This window comes from Sceloporus occidentalis, unplaced genomic scaffold (genome assembly GCF_023333645.1).
Source record: "Sceloporus occidentalis isolate IW3139 unplaced genomic scaffold, rSceOcc1.0.p SCAF_1, whole genome shotgun sequence".
Taxonomy (NCBI): Eukaryota; Metazoa; Chordata; class Lepidosauria; order Squamata; family Phrynosomatidae; genus Sceloporus; species Sceloporus occidentalis.
This window is the reverse complement of record NW_028316981.1, coordinates 185,337,281-185,360,210: the sequence shown is the minus strand read 5'-3', so window position 1 is coordinate 185,360,210 and position 22,930 is coordinate 185,337,281. Positions and strand designations below refer to the sequence as shown.

The following is a 22,930-nucleotide window of genomic DNA, read 5'->3' as shown; positions in this document are numbered from 1 at the left end:
AAGTCATAGGAAGATGGATTTTTGTTGAACTTTAGAAGGAACGTCTTCATAGTAAGGGCAGTGGTGGTGGAGTCTCCTGTGGATGTCTTCAAAGAGGCTGGACACACGCCTGTTAGGGATGACTTAGCTGGAGATCCCACACTAAATAGTAGTTGGACTCAATCATGAGGCTCCTTCCAACTCTGTGATTCTATCCACAGAACACCTGTAAGTGAACAATATGGGGCCTCCCTCTCTCTCTCCCTCAGAGACTATGTTGCATTCATTAGATGAACTGGACTACAGTCCACAAAAGCCTAAGCAAAATAAAGTTTGCTAGTGTTTAAGGTGCCACAAGATGATTTTGTTAACAGAAAGAATTACTGGAATTACTGGAGTGCCAACACAATCTTCATTCATTTTAGGTGATTTTGCTAAGTTTTTTTGCATACAGCTGAAAAAGTGGCCTTCCTCAACCATGATCCCTATAACCATTTTCAACTCAGCATGGTCAAAAGTGCAGGGTAATTTAAATGTAATTCAAAATGTCTGGAGGAGGTTGATTTGGGGGATGCTGTTATAGATACAATCTAGATCACCAGAAAACCAGAAAACACAAATACTACAATAGTCCAATTTCGATACATTTATCTCCCCCCCCGCAAAAAAATCTTGCTTTTGGATGAGCAGAAGTAGCAGTTTCCACTCCATCTTACCTTCTGCACATCGGCAAACGTCTCCATGGCATATCTTACTGAGGAGGCCACTTCCTTTGGACAGATGATAAAACTTGGTGCACTGCTCATCTGAAATGGAGGAATGAAAAGAGGTGCCCTTTACTTCAACAACCAGGAACCTGCACACTTGGGAAATTCCTCTAAAGGGAGATTTAGGGAATGGGACAACTCATTGCTCCCAATGGGAATATTAGTAGCACATCACTGTGACTTTGTGTAATAAAGATAAAGGTAAAGGTTTCCCCTTTGACAAGGTTGTCAAGTCATGTCTGACTCTAGGGGGTGGTGCTCATCTCTATTACATCACCTTAAATAGAGACAGCCACCTTCTATTTTCAATGCTATGGTCTGGGTTCTGGAAGTGTATTTTGTAATGACAACTGGTTGGCTCAAAGTGTTGGGTGAAATGGCATCCGGATTCATCCAACGTTTGAAGAGAACCTGGGTGCAAGGTTTTCATTATATCTTAGCTGAACTTGATAGGGCTAGGTAAAATGACTTTGAAGGCCAGATTGAATCTTCAGAATCCACCGGCTGGTCCTCCCTGGCCTTGAGGGATTCTGGCAAAAAATAATTGGATTGCATCTATCCAATAAGTCAGTAGAGCCCTGGGGTTGGGGCAAATAACCCTGACTCCAACTTGAGGCAGAATCTATTTTCCAAATCCACCCACACTTCAATAGCTTTCTTCTGACCTCCTCATGTACATGTAAACCCTGTGCTAAAGCAGAGGAAACCATAAAGCAGGTTGTCCTGGTTTTATTTCCTGCACTCTGATAGAAATTTTCATCTGGTGTGTTAAGGCAAAAAAAAAAAAAGTTATTGTTGGACATGAATGATGTTTGAAGAGTTAAGCAGTGTTGTTGGGTTTTTTTGGGGGGGGGGGGAGGAGGGTACCAAGTACTTTTTAAATTGTATTTCACCATTTTCAGGGGAATTACTTTTCATTTCTGCAAACATATACCAAGAGGACAGGGGGAAATTTTTACAAATGTCTGAAGTAACTGTCTGCCAAGTCCTAACTCTGTGCCATTTGGCTGATTTCCCTTGTGCTGAATTCACTGGAAGAACTGTAGCAGCCATTACCTAGATTATAATAGCTGTAGACCTTCACTGAAGCTGGCTGAATGAGACCAACTTGATAGAACTGGTGAACTTTAAATTGCACACATTCGTCTTTCAAGTGAGAGACCTGGGATGAGGAGAGAAAAGAGAAAACAAGTCTTCAAGTGCCAGCCTGCCAAGGGAGGCAATTCCCCCCACCCTACACATAGATTTCCCAAGCTGTCTTAAGGAAACTATCCTATAATTTTGTTTCTATTCGGGGTTCATGTTTGCCAGGACAGCTCAAGGATCAGGTTTTGTTTTGTTTTTTAATATGGGGATCCAATGTTTATGGGACTCAAGGACATAACAGGAATAGCCCATATATGACAAAGACCAGTAGGTTAGAATGTCAATTCAGTCTTGCCAACATTAATCTGCCAACTCAAGGATGTGGAGCAGCACTGAGCCTGGCACTTTGGGCATATATTGTGCCTCACCAAATGTTTCTTGACAAATATCACACTCTTACCAATCCCAAGCAGGCCCCACCATGACAGTAGGGGGTAGTGTATGTAAATGTGTGTTACCAAGTACCAGATGATCCACAATTTCTTGAGTGGCATTGCCAGACATTTTTTTAATCCTGAACAGTGACATCATAATGATGGGGCAGGTTCAGACATCATCTTAGTCTAGTCATCTAGTCCAGGAAGCTAAGCAGAGTCAGCCCTGCTTAGGACTTGTATGGGAGACCACTAACAAATACCATGTACTTTAGGTACTATTTTCAAGGAAGGAACTGGCAAAACCACCTCTGAGTATTCTTTTCCTAAGAAAATCCTATGAAACTCATGAGGTTGCCATAAGTGGGCAGGTGACATGAAGTCATATATACACACACATAGTGAAATCCAGATATAGGTGAGGGTCAGGGGAAATTCTGCAAAGACAATTGGGACAGGAAGAGGGGCTTCCAATACCATAGCCCACTTCTGAGTCCTAAAGCTTGGTATTATTGTATAATTAAACTCAGCATGAGAGGGTTTCTTTTATATTTACAAGTTTTATGGAGAGCAATATTTTGGATTCAGAAGTGGGCTACAGTATTGGAAGCACCTCTTACTCTCTTACCTGATTGTTTTTGGCAGAATTTCTCCTACCCCTCACCTATATCTGGCTTTCACCATGTGTATGTATATGTGACTTCAAGTTTAACCAACCTTACACAGCCAAACAGAGCATAACATCACCTTCTCACTTTATATAGGGCCTGATGCAATTTGGGATGTGAAGACAAAATTCTTCTTGGGATATCATAAGAGGAGAAAAATATATTTTAAAATATACACATCCATCCCAGATTTCAAAAAAGTTACTTTTTATAATCCCAGAATTTCACACCCAGAAAATATGGTGGCCATAATGTTTGGGGTGATTCTGGGAGCTGCAGCCCCCAAAAGCAACTTTTCCTAGCTCTGACACATCCCATTGTCTTAATGCATAATCCTTGCCTTAACACACACCAGAGCCAACCTAGCTATATCTGTACACTTACTATTCCAGCCGTTCCACAGAACTCTCCCATAAGCCTTTACCTTGTCCAAGTAAATGATGAGGTTCCCCCTTTCAGAGTAGCCTTTGTCAATTTCAAATTTGGAGATATATCTGTCGACTCCTTCAGAAAGCTAAACATTAAAAATGCACAAGAGACTTAGTTGGTACATGGTATATGCCATTCCTCAGGAACAAAATTGGTTTTTCATTTCAAATGCTGCAAAAAGTCAAAGTAGGCTTACAATTACACAAGCTATTTCTTTGGTCTCACCATGTTTGGAACAGGCTGTTTTAATAATAATAATAATAATAATAATAATAATAATAATAATAATAATTTGTTTTATTTATATACCGCTATTCCAAAGATCCTAGCGGTGAACAGCAAGTAAGCTAATTAGCAAGTAAGCTAATTTGCCCCCAACAGTCTGGGTACTCATTTTAGCTCCCTCCTCGGAAGGATGCAAGCCTGATTCCAGCTTGGGCCCTTTTGCTGGTCTTGAACTCGCAACCTTGTGGTTTTGAGTGAATGGCTGCAGTACAGGCATTTAACCACTGCGCCACCAGGGTTTTGTTTCTACTGCATTTTGAATGGTGAGGCAAAAACTAAGGTGAGGCTTTTCCAGTTACAGCCACAAAGCTCTTCCCCAAGTCTGCTTACTCACATATAAATATCAGATTGAAGAGATAAAAACCACTCTACATGTGCTCAAAGAAAAGTGATTCAGCCCCATACTGAGTCTACTGTTGGTATTTAAAAATTCTCCAGATGAACCTTCACTATACATACATGTGGGAAAGAAATAAAATTCTCTCTTAGCAAAGGTCCAGTTCCAGTGGCAGCTGATTCCTTCGATGTCTATGAAGTAGTCACTCCCTAACATGATCAACATACTTTTAGGGTAGGATGCAGCACATTGCATAGATTCTTGAAAGTTCAGATGTAAACATGGAGCATCTATCTATGTCTCTTCTTTCCTCCCTCCTGTTTCTCTCTCCTGGCCCATGATTAATTTTCACACTGTATGTTCCTTGCTGGTAGGGACCTATCTATAGTACTATAAAAGCAAAAAAGGAAGACTATATAATAAAAGATAACTGTAAGGAATTGACTGGGGAAAAATTAATCAGCTGGTGGTGGCTAAAGCTTTTTACTGACTGCAGGGAATTTTCAAGCCCAGTACATTCAAAGGATGAGTTAAGCAGCCATTTCCTGCATAAAGCATGGCTCACATACCCTTTTAAGGTCATTAACGTCAGGTGCAAAACCAGTGAGCATGGAGACATCGATGATTGACATTGTAGCATCAACTTCACCAAGATACCTAGAATCAGGAGCAGAGAAAAGATAACCCAGCAAGATCTGAACAATTGATTTGGTTCCAGTTCTGTAAGCTCAGTTCTTCATATTTTCAAAGTGGTTCTACTTGAAAGGTGGAAAGTGAGATCTAGCATATCACTAAGACATCTGCCCTTCATTAACAATACAGTTCTGTAAGGACTTATAAAATCTGTGCATGTGTGTCAAGGATCATTATTTTTATAAGTTAGACAACTTCGCTAAGTTCACAAGTGGAGGTGCGGAAGTTGAACCAGCATTTGCAAACTGTAAATTGGACATCACATCAAAGGAGAAAACCTGCAGCACATTAAAACCTGTGTCTGTTCCTCGCATTCTCCCTCCATTGTAGGCTAGAATCCTCTAGGCCATGGTTAAGAACACCTCCCCATTCAGATGCAGTGAATTGCAGCTCTCATCAGCCTTAAGCATAACATGCTATGATAAGGGATGGTGAGGGCTGCAGTCTATCAACACCTGGAGGTGTATGTTCACATCCATTCCCTATTTTAAACAAAGTGGTATAATCCTATAAACATACAGTCGGCCCTTCTTATACACAGATTCAAGCATCCACAGTTTGAAAATGTTCAAAAAAAAAGAATAAATTTCAAATATCAAACCTTGATTTTCCATTTTTTATAAGGGACACCATTTTGCTCTGTCATTATATTTAATGGGAACTGAGCTTCCACGAATGTTGTTATCCACAGGGGATCTTGGAACCAAACCCCAGAGTATAACCAGGGTCCACTGTACAAAGTTGATCAAAATGGAGCTCTTCAATTGTTGCCCTTTGGTTTCTCATGCATTCCTTTCCAACCAGTACAGGTTGGGAGTAGGATATATTCAACTGCTTTGCTAATCAGATTCAAAATATCTCAAACTTGTGAAAATGGAAAGCATTTGGGGAAATATTCAGTTAGCTAATTCCTTGTAAAGCAGTAATTTCTGCTCCACCTAATTATTCACCTGAACCTCCAGTTATGACCCAGTTCACCACTCTTACCTTGTGCAGATTCTGATGCTGACAGCTTGCAGGGATCCCTTTAACTCCTTCTGACCTAGAAATTGTTAAGACAAATTGGGAAATGATCAGTATTCATACAAAATTCATGCAGCACAAATTGTTCAGTGTGTTCTGCTGAACAGCCTTAATTGTGCAAGTCTCTGTGAAAAAAAAAGTGTTCATAGGTAGGGCTGCCATAATTGTCCACTTTTACCAGGGACAAAATGTAGGACAAATTCAAGACCAAACTGTAGGGCAACTGCAGGACAAAACTCAGCTCAAAATGTAGGACATTTAAGGTCCACCATTTTTCTTCAATGTCCTACATTTTGGGCTGAGTTTTGTCCTGCAGTTGTCCTACAGTTTGGTCTTGAATTTGTTCCACATTTTGTCCCTGGTAAAAGTGGACAATTATGGCAACCCTATTCATAGGCCACCCACTTCCTCCACTTCTGGCCACCCAGTAATAGGACCCTTCTGTCCACACTGGCAGATTTTCACATAGTACTTCAAGATCCGTTTCAGCCTAGATTCTAATTTGTGTTCTAATTCATGAAAAAGAGTTACATGCATGTACAAGATTGATCTGGAATAAAACTTTGCATTGTCATTTGTGGCCATTGTGCCACTCCTTTATTTTCTGAACAATTTTGCCTCTCCTTTTCCCTCTCCCCTTTCCTCTCTCTCTTATGTTCTTCCCTTGCTCTCTCTCTGCCCCAGCTGAGTTTTTAAATGGTGTGTTGGCACCACTGCACCCATATTGCTATCCGTCTATTTAAGTTCCTATATTAATGTTTTCAGAGAATAAACAAGGTCACTTCCCTATGCAGCCTCAAGATGAACCCTTTCATTAGTAATCTGGACTTTTTTAAACCTAGCTTGTAAGGTAAAGTAAAGGTTTCCCCTTGACATGAGTGTCTAGTCGTAACCAACTGTAGGGAGCGGTGCTCATCTCTGTTACTAAGCTGAAGAGCCAGCGTTGTCCAAAAATGACTCTGTGGTCAAGCGGCCAGCACGACAGCACAGAACACTGTTACCTTCCCATCAAAGTGGTATGAGTCGGCCCTTCTTATACACAGATTTTTTATATATGGATTCAAGCATCCACGGTTTTAAAATGTTGAAAAAAAAATCAAACATCAAACCTTGATTTTCCATTTTTTATAAGGGACACCATTTTGCTATGTCATTATATTTAACGGGACTTGAGCATCCATGGATTTTGTCATCCATGGGGGATCTTGGAACCAAACCCCATCATATAACAAGGGTCCACTGTACCTATTTATCTACTTGCATTTGCATGCTTTTGAACTGCTAGGTTGGTAAAAGCTGGGACTAGTGACAGGAGCTCACCCCATGTAGCACTCAGGCCTTTGGACAATTTGTTCAGCCTGTAAGAATGAACATAAATACTAGAAACACAACCCCTGAAGAGCAAATCAAAAATTGAAAAAATTCAGGAATACAGGCAAGTGGAGCATCTTGTTCAGCACATGTATACATCATCCAGCTCAACACTATAAAAACACTGTTGCTAATCCTTACAAATTTGAGTTAAACTGGGGGGAGGGGAGGTCTAGTCTTCATTAGAACCTGGAATGTCTATCAGAACTGAGTTACCATTGAGACTTACTCAGCTGGAGGGGTTCAACAGTAACATCAAGGTTGAATTTCTTGCATTCAGCAGCATCTGCTTTCATCTGTGCATTATACACTGTTAAAACAGTCATAGTTGCTTTTCCTTTGCCTGAGGCTTGCACAGTGAAATCTTCATTGAGCTTGGTCTGAAAAACCAGAGTCAACATGTCCATGGATTAACTTGATTTATTTGATTTTATACAATACTGTTGTTGTTATTATTGAGATATTATTAACCTGTCTTGAAACAAAGGTAGGCATTAGGTCTATAAAATAAATAAGAAAAAAAATATATTTTATCATGTGTGTGATGGAGATAATATGGAGGGGGGGGGGGAAGAAAACTCCTCTGAGTACATCTGAGGATGTACTAATCAAATTCTACTCTCATAGAATCATAGAGTTGGAAGAGACCACAATGGCCATCCAGTCCAACTCCCTGCCATGCAGGAAATCTCAATCAAAGCATACCCGACAGATGGCCATCCAGCCTCTGTTTAAAGACCTCTAAGGAAGGAGACTCCACTACACTCCCAGGGAGTGTGTTCCACTGTCGAACAGCCCTTACTGTCAGGAAGCTCCTTCTAATGTTGAGGTGGAATCTCTTTCCCTGCAGCTTGCATCCATTGCTCCGGGTCCTAGTCTCTGGAGCAGCAGAAAAGAAGCTTGCTCCCTCCTCAATATGACATCCGTTCAAGTATTAACAGGGTTATCATCTCACCTCTTAACCTTCTCTTCTCCAGGCTAAACATCCCCAGCTCCCTAAGTCGTTCCTCATAGGGCATGGTTTCCAGACCCTTCACTATATAGCCGCTGCCGCATGGCGTTTGGGTGCTTCACCAAAGGGGCATCATCATGACACTCACGGTCTGAATGGGCATGCATCAAGATGGCACTTGGGCAGCACGGTTAATACTTTGAGCATGAGGATGCTCAGCCCTCACACTGCCCACAGGATGGTGCTTTTTGCCGGTTTGTGCCAGGCCTATGTTGGCTCTATGTGGACTATTTACAGCAGCATTATAAATTTTTTGGAAATGCAAGAACTGAAATTTTTCATGGCATTTATTTCTTAATAGTGGGATTAAACAAGTTTGTGGTGCCTTGGAGATGGACGATCCACTTGCAAATGAAACTATACACAGCAGTTTATGGTTTCACTGATATTTTAGATTCTGGCTTCACTGAGCCTTATGTTGCCAGCCCTTCCAAAAAAAAAAAAAAAAAGATTAGGGACCTTACAAATCCAAACAAAAAAATAAGCAACCATTTCCAGAACAGAAACAATGTGTAAAACTCATTGAGATAAGCAATAGGTAATAAATAAATAAAACTTGCTCAAAGGAAGGCTATACCTCTGCTGTCCTGGCCAGAAGGGCACCCTGGAAATCAATTCTGAAACGAACTGGATCTTGACGTTCTGGCAATTTGATAGCAACATTCATGTTCAGGTCCTTATGTGTAGCTATCTTGATCTCGTATTCAGCAAGAGCTTGGAACACCATGATGGTTGCCTGAAATGGCAGGACAAAAGTGAAGCCAGTTTATCTTGAAGTGGATAGGAAGCCAACATCTGGTAACAATGGTTACCAGAGAACTGGAGAATACTGAATGCAATTCCATAGTTTTAGGCATACTTTGTTAAACATTCATGGATTTATTGGCTGAGGGACCAGATATAAAATCACAGATGGGCCACTGATTCAAGCCCCAAGCTCAGTGCAGGATCTCCAACTAAAACATCCCCAACAAGTAGTTGTCCAGTCTCTTTTTGAAGACATTCAGAGGAGACCCCATCACTTCTCTAGCAATTAGCAAAATGGTCTTACTGTCATGAAGTTCCTTCTAATGCCCAGTTGAAATCTACCCTCCTTGTAACTTCAAACCATTAGAATTGGTCCTACCCTTTGGGGCAGCAGAGAAGAGGCCTGCCCCTTCCTCTCTGCCCAGGTCCTTCATGTCCAGCTCCTTCAACACTTGTCATATGTTTTGTTTCCCATACCACTGATCATTCTCATTACCCTTCTCTGAACCTGCTCCATCTCCATTATCTATCCTTCTTAAAATGAAGCTCCCAGAACTGAACGCAGAAATTAATTGCAGTTATGGGAGGCCATGGTTTTGACTTAGGAGGTTATTGCAGTTTCTCTGCCAGGATAGACACGGGATATAACTTTCTTAAGGCGGATCTTATTGCATACATTAATCGCTGGATAATATGCAGCCCATATGCAACCTGGACTTCCCTCACAGATTTTCAAGAACAGGATTTTTCTGTTTTTGAAAGATGTGGGACAAGCCCGAAGAAGCCTGGGTTGCATATGGGCTGCATACTGTCCAATGATAGGCAAATGCAATAAGATTAGAAAGTTACATCCCAGGTCTATCCCGGCAGCAAAGCTAATGTGATAATCTCCTTAGACTATAGCACTGAGGGAGGGCCTGAACCCTTCCTCATTTTGACACAAAAACCTTGGCCCGGTACAGACTGGTGCAAAGAGCCGGTCTGGGATTGATTTTGGGAAAGCGGAGTGTCCGCATGCTCCCAAGCCCTACCATGCTGTCCAGGTGCCATCATGGCTCACCCCAGTCCACACAAGGGCCGCCTTGATGATGTATACACAGTGTGGCACCCAAACAGCATGGCACTGTGTGGACATCATTGTTGCACGCAAGGGTGGCAATGGCACCTGGCGCATGACCTGGGAGTGGGTTCTTTTTAGGCCTCACAGAGGGCACAGCGTTTGTTTGTTGCAGCCTCCATCCAGGGTGGTGTCTTGCTGCCGCTCTCTACCCATCTGTATTCTCCTCTACTCTTCAATGCTGCTACCCTACAGGTTGAATCATACAGGTGTCTCTATGATAATGGGCAGAAAGAACTCACTTTCTCCCACCCTTTCTCAGCTGCACAATACCCCTTCCCAAAGCAAGATGTTCCCAAAGCAAGCTCATATTATGGATGGCTGAAAGGTAGCCTGTTGTTTGGCTGGTCTAGCTCTCACTGTGACTGTGCTGTTCGACTCAACCGTGCAGGTAGACAGGTTTCATGTGAGTATAAATACACCTCCATATGAAAAATTCCCCCATATAAGGCTAGCATGTCAAGGAAAAGGCTGCCACAGATCTTAGAATCCTAGTATCATAGAGGTGGCAGAGACTACAAGGGAGATCCAGTCCAACCCCCTGCCATGCAGGAACTCACAATCAAAGCATCCCTGACAGATGGCCATCCAGCCTCTGCTTAAAGACCTCCAAAGAAGGAGGCTCCAACACACTCTGAGGGAATGTGTCCCACTGTTGAAAAGCTCTTACCGTTAGGAAGTTCCTCCTAATGTTGAGCGGGATCCTAGCTCCATGATATACTAGTTCTATATATGCAAGGAATTATTCTGTATGAAGGCTCTGCCTGCCGATTGCAGTAGAAGAGCCAGTTCATTTTCATACAACCTGAAATGAAAGACAGCTTTTGATAAGACAATGCCACTCCCAGAACAACAGAAGTAAAATGTTCACCTGGGTTTGTCCATATGTTCCACCATAAAACTTCTGCTCCGTCAACCACCTGACAATGAGGCCAGTGCCATCATATTTCTCCATTTTCAACAAGGCCAGCAAAGCATAGGAGGTGCTTTCGATGTTGTAGGTGCGAGCATTATTTTCTTCCCAACGGTTTCCAGCTAAATATGGAGAACAATCTTGGCTGAACAGCTCTTGAGGGCATATGAACTCAGTATCCTAATTTCCACATTCTCCCCAGTTTCTCTTTAAGATACCACCAGTTTCCTGTATAATACATACCAAACAGACTGCTGCCTACCTATTTCACCTTGTACTCCTACCCACTCACTGGAAAAGCTGCTGGAATGCCAATGCTGTTTAAAAAATATAAATGTACAAACACATCCCAGAGAGAACTGACAATGTCTGGAATGCCCCTAACTTACCATTTCATGATAACCAAGATGGAAAAAAATCCTTTAGTTATCTTTTCAGCTAATGTTAACTTGACAACTGTCTAAGAAATCCATGCATTAGTTGGACATAAGTAGATATTTCACATAATTTTCAGTTGCTCTAACCAGCAGTTTGGCAGGAGGCTAATTTGAATTAAAAATTCAAGACAGAAGGATCCTCTGAGTCATGAAGGATCAACTGAGTGCACCTTTGAACAAGCCACCAGAGTAGAATGAAAACAAGGGGGAAAGTGCTCTTCTTTCCATCCTAGCTGCTGGCCAGCAGGAATAAGAATGTGTCCTAGATCAATTTCCACACATTAGCTCAGAGGACTTCTGCTGTGCAAATCTCTCACTTCACTCAGAGCAACCTGTGTTTAGTTTTTGACTTGGCTGCTGCTGCTGCTAACAGGAACTGCCTGTCATTTTGCTCCTGTCCAGTGCATTGCTCCAAAGGTACCTGTTGATGCAGCCATGAGTACCCTGTCATCGTTTAACCGTCCTGCTAGGGCCAAAGCGTAGGCTGTGAGAGCTGTGCTGTAAGATCTTCCCAATGTATCATATTTCTTCATTAAATAGTCAGCAGCTTTGTTGATGCTGCCTTCTAGAACCTGCATTGCAAAGTTGTTTGGGACCGGGGGCGGGGGGAGGGGGGAGGAGAAGCAAAGTATCCACATGTTAGGAGCATTTGGGAAGCAGTTTACAAACATTTGGTGTAAACCAATTGGCCTGCATTATATTGGAGCCAAACTCTCACTTACGCAATGAACCATTCTGGACTTATTTGCAATGTACTTCACCATTTTGGAAAGACCAGAGCACCATGGAGTCAGATGGTGCACTGCTTGAGCACTCCACATGCACATACATACACACATGAGTCATTACCAGTTATCAAAAGTACTTGCTACACAACCTAGATGCCTTCCTTCTCTGAACATTTCTACACAATTATGTTGGTGGGACTTTGTGCTTGGCTAGGATAGGCTCTTTGCTAAGCTTTCACTACTGAGTGCTGAGAAGTTTTGGGGCAGCTCTACTGGGCTTATTTGTGGATATTCAGGGGAAGGGAAGGTAATAAACCATAATAAAAGCAAACAAATAAACCAATGCGACCTACCCATAAGATCTCTCCAGTATCTTTCACCAAAAACTTCCACCACTGTCACTCCCAGCCATTACTCCTGTCTTTTACCTCTCCCTTTCTTTTGACCCATCCGAAATTGTGACCTAATAATTCTTGGAGAGTAAAAGTGTTTGAACAACACATTAAAAGCAACAAAAACACTTTACTGCAGGAGTAGGTCCATCTAATCTTCCAGATGTGGTTGGACTGCAAGTCCCCACAGCCCTTGCCTACATAGCCAAAAGAAAGGTCTGTGGTATAGCCCAACAGCATCTGGAGGGCTGCATAATTCCCTTCCTTGCTTTGAATGAAGGGTGCAACCAGTAGGGTTGCTCTTGGGCCTTGAGAGGTTGTAATGCTGAAGGTGGGCTAATGGATAGGTTAATAAGGAACAAAAAAATGACAACGTGGAAAAGAATGAGTAATCTAATTATATTATAAGAAACAGCAACCTCTCTTAATCATTCTCACTACAGATGTACTTACATTGACATGTTTCACACAGAGGCTTTTGGATTCCAGCAAAGCAACCAGGACAAAAGCTGTTAAGGACACCTCTGGTTCAGCACCCTTATAGCCTCCCTAAAAGGAAGTCGAGAAGGGAAGAAAGCCAATACTGAATGCAGTAGCTAAACTTCAAAGCTGTCTAAGGTCCCTAATTTTTCCCCTAAATAGATTCAGCACCTCTGATAGTTTCTTTAGAATTCAGACTAAGGGGATTATCACACGGGGGGGGGGGGGGGAAGAGGGGGAAGGAAAAGGCAAAATTCCAGTATAATTGAGCGATCGTGTGGAATATTTTCAGATGACATCGAGCTGAATTGATACTTCCGCTGGGAATAACCAGCAATGCTTGAGCAACAAACCATTCACAGGGAATTCCTGCGAATGGCATCTCAATAGCATGACTGAAGCAATTTTATTCACACTATTGGGGAAGCAATATGGGATCTTTAAAATTTAAATGGGCTGCAGGAAGCAAGCCAGGATCTTCAAACTTTAAAAGGAGTCCAGGAAGCAAGCTGGGATTTTTAGACTTTAAAAGGACTATTCACTTCCACTTTTAAACACCTCTGTTGTTGCAATGTTACAGTTTTTACAATGTCCCTTATACAGTCACCCCTCCATTTTTGCAGACTTGGAGTCTGTGTCTCTCATGTGTTTGCAGGTGGCAAATGGAGGGGAACAAAATGAGACACGCATCACCATTCAAGCCAATGGGGCTTGAATATTGGCGATTCTCCATTTTCATGTGCTGGAGGGGGTGGGGTCCAGAATGGATCCCCCATGAAAACAGAGGGGCAACTATAGTTACAGTCTTTCTTCTAATATATTTTTGGTCACTGTCTTGATCCCCCCCCCTTCTCTTCCATTTGGCTGGGGGGAAAATAAAGGTGGAGGAGAAATTGAGATGAAGGTTTGTTAAAGCAAAAGCAAAAGACGATTTCTGTGAAGTTGATTTTTGAGACACAGCATGTTTACAACACGTTTAGCACATTTAAAAAGGAACTGTAATAAACAAGTAACCCAGGACTTGTAAACTTCAAAAGGATTGCTGAAAGCTATCTGGGTTTAAAGGGACTGCTGGAGGCAAGGACGCATGCACAAAATGATCAATGCCAATGTACTAATGATTCATTCACGGGTTTGTGTGAAAAGCAATTGCACTATTCTTTGGCTTTTAAGTTTCTGAATTGTGCGAAAGCAAAAATGTGCGAAAGCAAAACTACTGAGCACTATAGTTCTATTGTTGCTTTTTGTTTTCATTACCACAATTATTTCTGGATTGGCCCTGGTGTGATAATATCCCAAGAACATTTCAGTAACACAGAAGCCACCAACAGTCACTGTATGTAAAGGATGACATTTGAAACAAGCAAGCCTGGGCATATCAGACAACCCAAAACCTTAAGTAATCTAAGAGCCCAAAAGATGCAAAGCTTTAAAGAACTAAACAGTATCCGGGTTTATTAGAGATTGCTGCAATTCCTCCAGTGGTCCCACATACCAATGGCAATTGTGTTTCCATCAGCAACCACAAAGTAGTAGTGCAGGACACCTTCTAAAACTATCATTCAAAAGACATTGTGTGGATATTTTGCTACCCCTTCCTTAACAGATTTCTCCTTTTTCATATCCCTTGAAACCTGCTTTATCTTGACCTTCCTTGAACCTCTCTAGTTTTGCCTTCCCTTTATCATCATATTTTGCTACTACAGGTATTCCTATTGCAATTCCTTGCCTTTTGTTCACCCATTATGTCCATCTGGTACAAAACAGTCAGTTACTTAATTCCTGTGTTATGTTCTTCTGGGTATAAAAATCTCTGGGTTGTTGTTTTTAACTGCAAAAATAACAGAAAGAAAGCATACCTGCATCCCTGCAGAAATTACAGGGGCATCTTCAGTGAAAATCCCATCGGGCTTTTGCTTCTCTAGAATCAGCCACTTCACACCTCCACACACGATGTCTTCTCCAATAGTAGATACAATTTTGGAAGCCATGGCAAAAACTTTTACTACATATGCTGTTAGCCTATTTAAAAAAAACCCAAAGCATCAGTGGAAGCATATCCAAAAGGCCAGTAGTTTTTTGCTGTTGCCTTGAAATCGCACCTACAGAGCAATTGGCTGAAATGTTAAATAGTTCACTTAGAAGTAGGATACAAAAGGGAAACAAACCCCCTGGATTCATCCTACTGAAAAAAAGTTAAGCAAGAATATTTTATTTGTCACACAAATCTTTAGTCTGAAGATGCCTGAGGTGCCTGAGTGTCTGAAAGCCTGAATGAAAAGCCAGCATAAGGCCAGACCAGGGGTAAGCAATGCAGCTTGTACAGGAGTCAGATTTCTGCCCCCTGAGGCTTTATAGGGCTGCACAAAGAGCAAAAATATGGCCCTTCAAAAATGAAAACGCAACAACCAAAAACCACAGAGGTAGCCAGTCACCCTTCCATTCTGCACAAATATAGTGCTATAATTCCACTTAAATTGCCATTGATGCTTCCTCTGGAATTCTGGGATTTACAGTTTCTTCAGAGGCACTAGAGGAGTTCCCAGGCTGAGGATTCTAAATGTGCCTCCCTAAACTGCAAATCCCAAGATTCCATAGGATACTTGTTTGTTTGTTTGTTTGTTTGTTTTATATACTGCCTTCTCCCTGGAGTGGGACCCAAGGTAGCTCACAGAAGGAAACCAACCAAAATCCACCCATGCAATTTCAAAAACACTCAAAATCTTCACAATTAAAACAATATAAAATCACTTTAAAACTTACAACAGTATAAAACTAAATAAAACACATACCCCAATAACAAAACAAAACAGAATGTTATTTTGCATGGCAGCGAATGGAGAGCAGGTAAGGGGCTATTGCCCAAACTTGTATCCCTAAATCATCCCTCCCATATTTTATATCAACTTAATATTAAAAAGGACTTTGAGGGAGAGTGACTGGTGGATGACCTGGAAATGCCTCTATAGCAGGACATCTGGCCCTAGACCAGTTGGCTCCAGCAATGGAGCAAACAAGGCACCCACAACAAAAGAGCACCCAAGACATCAGCATAATCACTTTGATCTCTGGTGATGATGGGATTCCAGCAAAAGGAGATCATAATGCTTGCAAAGGCAGAGGGACATCTTAGAAGGCTGGAGTTTGCCTTTTGTCTTAGGAAGTAACATCAATCTCCGAACATTTCCTGTAGCTATCAATCCTTTATCTATGCAGTCATCGACATGTTTACTACAACTCTCATCCATTCTTCCTTCCTGGAAAACCATTTAGCATGCAGTTAATCCATTTAGTCCTTGATTTCTCCCCTCAAGACATGTTTTACAGTATAAATATTACTCCCTGGACCACAGCTCTTTGGTCTAGTTTGGAACCAGAGGCACCTCAATGCACTGGCCAGTCTCACATGTCCCAGCAGCTATTGAGCCCATTTCTGCTCCAGACCTGCTTCGATTGGAATCAAGCCTCACCAGTTGGTAATGTATCACCATTAGTATGGCCTGTTACTGTTCACCTCTTCCATCTTTGTTTCTTAGCTCTTGTGTGTGTGAATGAGCATGTGTGTTTATGTGTATGTTGCTCATTCCTTTAATAAAAATACAAAATTGATTTGGAATGGCTTCTGGAGTTTCTGGGTGATTTGAGGCCAATATACATTGCATTAAGATCCCAAGACCACTATTGCCCCAGTCAAACTATAATTTGAGCTATTATAATCCCCTATTATTAACTTGTGGGTGCCTCCCAGAACCCCAAGCATTTTGGGTAACAGGGCCAGCCTAGCCTCCCACATGAGGGAATTCCAGAAGGTGGGAGCAACCAACTCGTGTCCTCACTAAGTGAGCCTGCAATGGTGGTGGGACTGAGAGAAAGCCTTCTCTTGAATTTGTTAAGAGTTCTTGCAGGTTCATATGGGGAGATACAGTTTTTCAAATAGTCTGAACCTAAGCCATATAGGGTTTTATAGGTCATAACCAGCACTTTGAATTGTACCCGGAAATGAACTGGTGACCAGCAAAGCTGTTTCAACAAAGGAATTATATCTTCCCTATAACTGGCCCCAACCAGCATTCTGGCCACCACATTTTCAACCCATTGAAGTTTCCAAACAGATTCCAAAGCCAGCCCCACATAGAGTTCATTACATTAGTCCAAAAGGGATGTAATCAAGGCATGTGTCACCATAGGCAGATCTGACTTCTCAAAGAACAGCAGCTGGTGCACTAGTTTTAGCTGTGTAAGTGGATTCCTGGCCATTGCTTAAATCTGGGCATCCAGGCTCACAACTGGCTCCAAACTGCGAGCCTGAAATTTCAGGGGGAGTGTAACCCCATCCAGCAGTTATAGTAGTAGTAGTAGTAGTAGTAGCAGCAGTTGTCTGCCTTCAAGTCATTTCTGACTAATCGCAACCATAAAGTGGTCCTATCATGGGATTTTCTTGGCACGATTTATTCAGAGGAGGTTTGTCATTACATGAGAGCATGTAATTTGCCAAGGGTCACCCAGTGAGCTTCATAGCTGAGCTGGGAATTGAACCTTGGTCTTCAGAGTCATGGAGACCCTATTCCCTGATCTGCTTTACAACTGACCAGGAGCACCTCTGTCTTGTCTGGACTGGCCATTAAAATGAAATCAAAGTCTAGTGTATAGCATGGAAGGGCCCTAGAATTCAATTTCTGCTTTTGAAAATCGTTTTTTTAAAAATGTTAAACAGTGCAGGGGAGGCATTTAAACTGTTTAAAAGGTACCACATACAATCCTGGAGTTACATTTTCCTCATACTAAGCTAGAGTAGGAAGTGGTAGGATTGAGTATCTCAAAGAAACCTGGGATAAATTTAGTCAGTGACAAATCTCTCACTGATTAATGAATAGAATTGAACATTTAATTACATTTTTCATATTTCTCCTTTTTTTTCTTGGGGTACGTGTGAGCATCATTTATCTTAGAATCTCTCATGGAAAATAACAAGAAGAGTAATGCAACAAGAAACCATTTTCCTAGATAAATTGGAGCAAGTGAATGAAAATTTTCACAAGTCAATGTGATAAGAGAGAAAAGATGCTGGCAAGTCCATCACAGATTTAAATATAGCTCTGCGGTAGTATTGTTCATACCAAGTGCTAGATGGGCGCTTTTGGAATGAAGCATAGGAGTGATCTGCTTTCTTGTATACCAGCTGCTGGGCATAACCTGAAAATACAAGAGGAGGAGGAGTCAGAGATGTTTGTGGAACACTAGTCTAGAATTTGCATCTAGACAGACAGTCATCAATTAAACAAGTTCAGCCCCCCCTTCCCAAACCCCATGCTTCCCTTCTTTCTTATGCTGCACTTCCTCATCTGTGTTGCTTTTCTGTTACATATTTCCTTGTCTTATTTCTTTCCTGCTTTCTTTTAGGCATGCAACTTCCATCCCAGTCCACAGCTGGAATCATCATCAGCCCGCCCAGAAAATTTCACTAACCAAGAGGCTGGAGAGCGAAGGATGCATGACCACCCTGAAGCTTGATTTTTCCATTTAAAAAGAAGTAGTTAGTTTACATCTCAATATCACAATATTCTCTGGAATCTATTTCTTCGTAAACAGAGATAATAATTTCCTTCCTTATAAAAGAGCAGGGATATAATTCTTCATTAATTTCATTCTCAAAGAAAGCAGCATGCAATTTTAGCATGTAATTTTCCAAATCTTCCCAGTTTGGATTTTTTTTTGTAAAGGCCAGCATTTCCAAGCTTGATGTGATGTGACCTATGGGTGTGCCTGGGAGTGAGAGTTGCCCATCTCTGATTTAGGCATTGCCCATCTCTGATTTAGACATTCCTCTCACAAACCCCACTGCAAGGGAATTAGTCCTCTTATCTAGATATGCACACACAAACACACAAAACCTGGAAGGGCCTGTAATTCAGCCAGGGGTCATTCAAATGTATTTTTTTTAGCACAACTATGCAAATAATCACATTCATGCACTCTGGATTTGTAATTCACATGATGGAACTGCATCTATGCACATCTCTGTGAGTTCAGCTGCTCACACATGCCAGCACTCTAATAAAGATGGAGTCAATGGTGGAAATGTATCAGAAACATGTTCAAGGCATGCAGAGTTTTGTCCTGGGTCTGTTTGTATCAATTATTCACTGCCAACATTGCAAATATTTTTTAAAAACTCAGGGAAATCTGATATCAATTATCCTGGTGGGGGATAAGTGTTGTTGCTGTTTTGGCAACCCTCCTCCCAAAAACTTAATTGGATGCATTCAAAATGCATATGAACTACAAAGATTCAACCCAGATTATTGTCACCATCTGAATAAGCCCCAGACTCTGGTTGAATCAATCTAGAAATGACTTTAACAGATCATTGCATTAGCTAGTGGAAGGACAAGTCCAGGAATGCTTGCTTGTTTTACCTTGCATGATCTGCTTGATCGCCTCATTCCTGCGACCCACACCGACCTTCTCCCATTGTTCGGTGGCATCAAGATAGTGGGTGGCAATAACTGTGGGTGTCATTCTGATCATGTTCTGCTCCCCACAGCCAGAAGGGGTTATGAGGAGATGTTTCAGATTGCTTCCATCGATGGAATCTTCAACAGTCTGAGCCACAGGGTCTCCTAGCCACACACACACCAAAATTCATGTTAATCCCTGAAAACAGAAAGTCCCATGAGAACTATATGGATTGTGTTCTTAAAGGCTGCTGTGTATCTGTAGTGCCTTATGAGACTACTTCTCCTCCCCTTCCCTAGAATAAGCAAGATTATCGCACTGACTGTTTTCCGCCGATCTTGGCACGAGCTGAGACCATGTATTATTGTACACCTCTGTGCCCAGATTGGAGGCATCCTATGCCAGATCGGGACTTCTCCCATACTTTGTTAAAAATGGGAATTTTTCATTCTTAGCAAAGTAATGGGAGAAGTCCTGATGGGGTACAAAATGCCTCTAATCTGGGCATGGAGCTATGCGATAACACATGGTCCCAGCCTGGACCCAGACTCTGCCCAGATCAGAGGAAAAGTAATGCAATAATCTCCAAAATCACTCAGAGGACACCAAAAGCTGGTATAATTAGCTTTAAGGACTAATGTAAGAGCAATTTTTCTTATTAGTCTTATGCAAGATGGGGCCATTGTGCCTGTAGAAATCAGTAGTGGCTTGAGACTTCTATATAATCAAGATGGAGAATCTGCTCTGGGCTTCAGCTGAGCAAAGGTTTAGCACCTTGGATCACTCCTTTAAAGTTCAGAAAAACTTTAATACCCAGAACAGAATCATCAACCACTGCACAGAAGCCACCAAATGCTACTGGTAGGAATAGTTTTGCTGAACCTTATATTCATTGAGATAAATCCTGCTACATGGAGGGAAGTGCACTGGATGGATTCTGAGAGTGACTCGGTTGCAACAGTGGGTTTTTGCTGGTAGGGGTTTGGACCCTGTTCACCTCTATTGTCCTAGAGTTCTGTATTTTAAATCAAGCTCTTGCCTTGGACGATAATTTTGGTCTCAGTTTCAGTCCCAGGAACAATATCCTCTAAAGGATTAGCTTTCACCAGCTCTTCTTGGATGCCATCTGGGAGAGAGCGAAAAAAATAAGTAAAGGAGGAAAATGACAAAGAAATATAAGTTACTTCCACATTCAACCCCCCTTAGCACTTCTTTGATATTGCACAACACAAACAAGTTTTATATATAAATCTAAAACTACATAAGTATTACAAAAACAAACAAACAAACCACATCATTTCAAAACATAACAACAAATCTAACAACTAAACACACACCCTAATGACATCTCCCAAATGGTGGATACAGCCTCCTATGTCCTATATACTGTCTATGTTCTGACAGTAAGGGCTGTTTGACAGTGGAACAAACTCCCCCGGAGTGTAGTGGAGTCTCCTTCCTTGGAGGTCTTCAAGCAGAGGCTGGATGGCCATCTGTCGGGGATGCTTTGATTGTGATTTCCTGCATGGCAGGGGGTTGGACTGGATGGCCTTTGTGGTCTCTTCCAACTCTATGATTCTATGATTCTATATTTCCTGTTATCAATTTGAATAGCTTTTGCTTCTTCCATATAAACAATCTTAATTCATTTAACAAAACCTAAAAGTGATATACATGTATTAAAAGACATTTCCCAGTCTTTAAAAAAATTGATCAATGATTTCTCTCTCAGCAAAACTGTCCATTTATCCATTTCAGCAAGTTCTACTGCCTTTATCTACAGCTGCAAGTGGAATTAAAAAGACGTTCCACACAGATCTGTACTCCACAACAAGAGTAGCAGTAGCCTGAATGATGTTGGTAGTCGCAACTGCAGTAGACCCATTGAAACAGTTGTTAAATAATAAATATAGGTAAATCCTACTGATTTAATAGGTCTGTGGGAGCGAAAGCCCTCCCATAGGATTCAGGTCTATATGTGAACATATGTACCCAGATAGTTGATCTTAAAGTATGCATAATTTTACATGTTCTGGCGTGCATATAGTACATGTAGTGGGGGAGTCACTTGGCCGGGTGTCACCCTTCATCTGGGATGTCATCTGGTGCAGTATGCACCCTCCTGATAATGCCACTGACATTAAACATCAATATTTACTTCATGAACTCTTGCTTCTCTGCAGACCTCAATACTGCCTCTTTTTCTTTCCTTTGCAGTGAAATAGAACACCATGTTGAGAGAACAGCCATAAAATGGACAAAGTAAAAACTGAAATACGTTCTACAGAATAGAGCTCCTCAGTTTTAAATTTTGGTTTTCATTGGTGTACAGTTCAGTAGCCTTAGAAACTCAGGAAACCAGACTCTTTATCTGTCTAATCCAGTATTCTGCCTGCCAGCAGTTCTCCAGAGTATCAGGCAGAGGCCTTTTCTCATTACCTGCTACCCTGTCTTTTTTTTTTAACTAGCACAGCCAGGGACTCTATCTGCAATCTCTTCCTATATTTACGTGCCTTTGAGGAGGTTATCTACATATTTTGTTTTGCAACATGACTATGCGAATAATCTCAGTCACGCTGTTACATCTCCCCAGGGTCAGGGAGGATCACTTTCAAGCACTTTATAAGGATATCTATGTTGAAAGGGGATGTCCAAGCCAAAAAATAGAGAATCTCCCAAAGTGGGCACTGGCGATTGATCAAGAACCTTGTAGCTCAAATGAGAATGAGGAAGGCTCCAAGAAAAGACTTGATACCTTCAAAAGCCATTAAAAACAATTGGATAGATTGACTTGTTATATAAATAAGAAATCACTCAACAAATTTAAACAAGATTGGAAGTTATGGATAAATTATTTGAAAGAAGATAGAGGTACTTATGTTGGTATTATATTTGAATGATTTTTGAGCTAAGAAATTCAACCTGCTTAAAAGAAAAAAAAAATCACATAAATGAAATTTCAAATATGACTGAAGGTGCTATAGCTATGTTAGAAAAGAATATGATTGACATAGGTTTTTAAGTAGCAGGACTTTACGTGTGTAGTACTTAATAAATCTTTATTGGAAAAAGAAAGTAGAAATTCAAATAACGATAAAATACAGAATTGATAAAGTTGGAAGGAAGTAACAACTATGTAAATATGTACAACTCTAACTGGTATGTATTATGTTTTTAAAAATTAGCATTAAAAACCAATAAAAAGTATATATATAAAAAAGAAGCCATTAAAAAGAATTTGGAATTCTGGGATCCTGTTCTGGCCTCACCTTTCACCTGTGTTGACAACTACAATCGAATGTCCAAGGATTGCAATCATTGCCTCATATTTAAAAAGGAAGGAAGAATGATCTGACAATACAGACCAATTAGTCTCTAAAATATGATCAGAAAATGTTATGTGAGACACATACAGTGAAAACTCCAGACCCACTGGAACAAGAAAATATACTTGCAGAGGAACAAGCTAGCTTTAGGGAAGTCTGATCCACCATAGATCAGTGCTTTGTACTCCACGACTTCATGATGATTTCCAGTCTATGTGGAAACAGATGATGGCTAAACTTTCATCACTTG

At 41.2% G+C, this 22,930-nt stretch overlaps 1 protein-coding gene across 1 annotated transcript in view; it reads right to left on the bottom strand.

Annotated features, from left to right (window-relative positions):
• Window positions 1–22,930, bottom strand: part of LOC149323037 (A.superbus venom factor 1-like) — a 67,092-nt gene that overhangs the window by 5,076 nt on the left and 39,086 nt on the right. The window contains exons 23-36 of the mRNA XM_089486417.1: window positions 20,394–20,480; window positions 19,315–19,518; window positions 18,016–18,091; window positions 14,758–14,920; window positions 12,872–12,967; window positions 11,720–11,870; window positions 10,820–10,983; window positions 8,662–8,820; window positions 7,302–7,452; window positions 5,666–5,720; window positions 4,555–4,642; window positions 3,359–3,448; window positions 1,803–1,908; window positions 696–785 (exon numbers count right to left, since the gene is read on the bottom strand). Of these exons, the coding sequence (XP_089342543.1) occupies window positions 696–785; window positions 1,803–1,908; window positions 3,359–3,448; window positions 4,555–4,642; window positions 5,666–5,720; window positions 7,302–7,452; window positions 8,662–8,820; window positions 10,820–10,983; window positions 11,720–11,870; window positions 12,872–12,967; window positions 14,758–14,920; window positions 18,016–18,091; window positions 19,315–19,518; window positions 20,394–20,480 (1,680 nt within the window). The remainder of the gene's footprint in view (window positions 1–695; window positions 786–1,802; window positions 1,909–3,358; window positions 3,449–4,554; window positions 4,643–5,665; window positions 5,721–7,301; window positions 7,453–8,661; window positions 8,821–10,819; window positions 10,984–11,719; window positions 11,871–12,871; window positions 12,968–14,757; window positions 14,921–18,015; window positions 18,092–19,314; window positions 19,519–20,393; window positions 20,481–22,930) is intronic.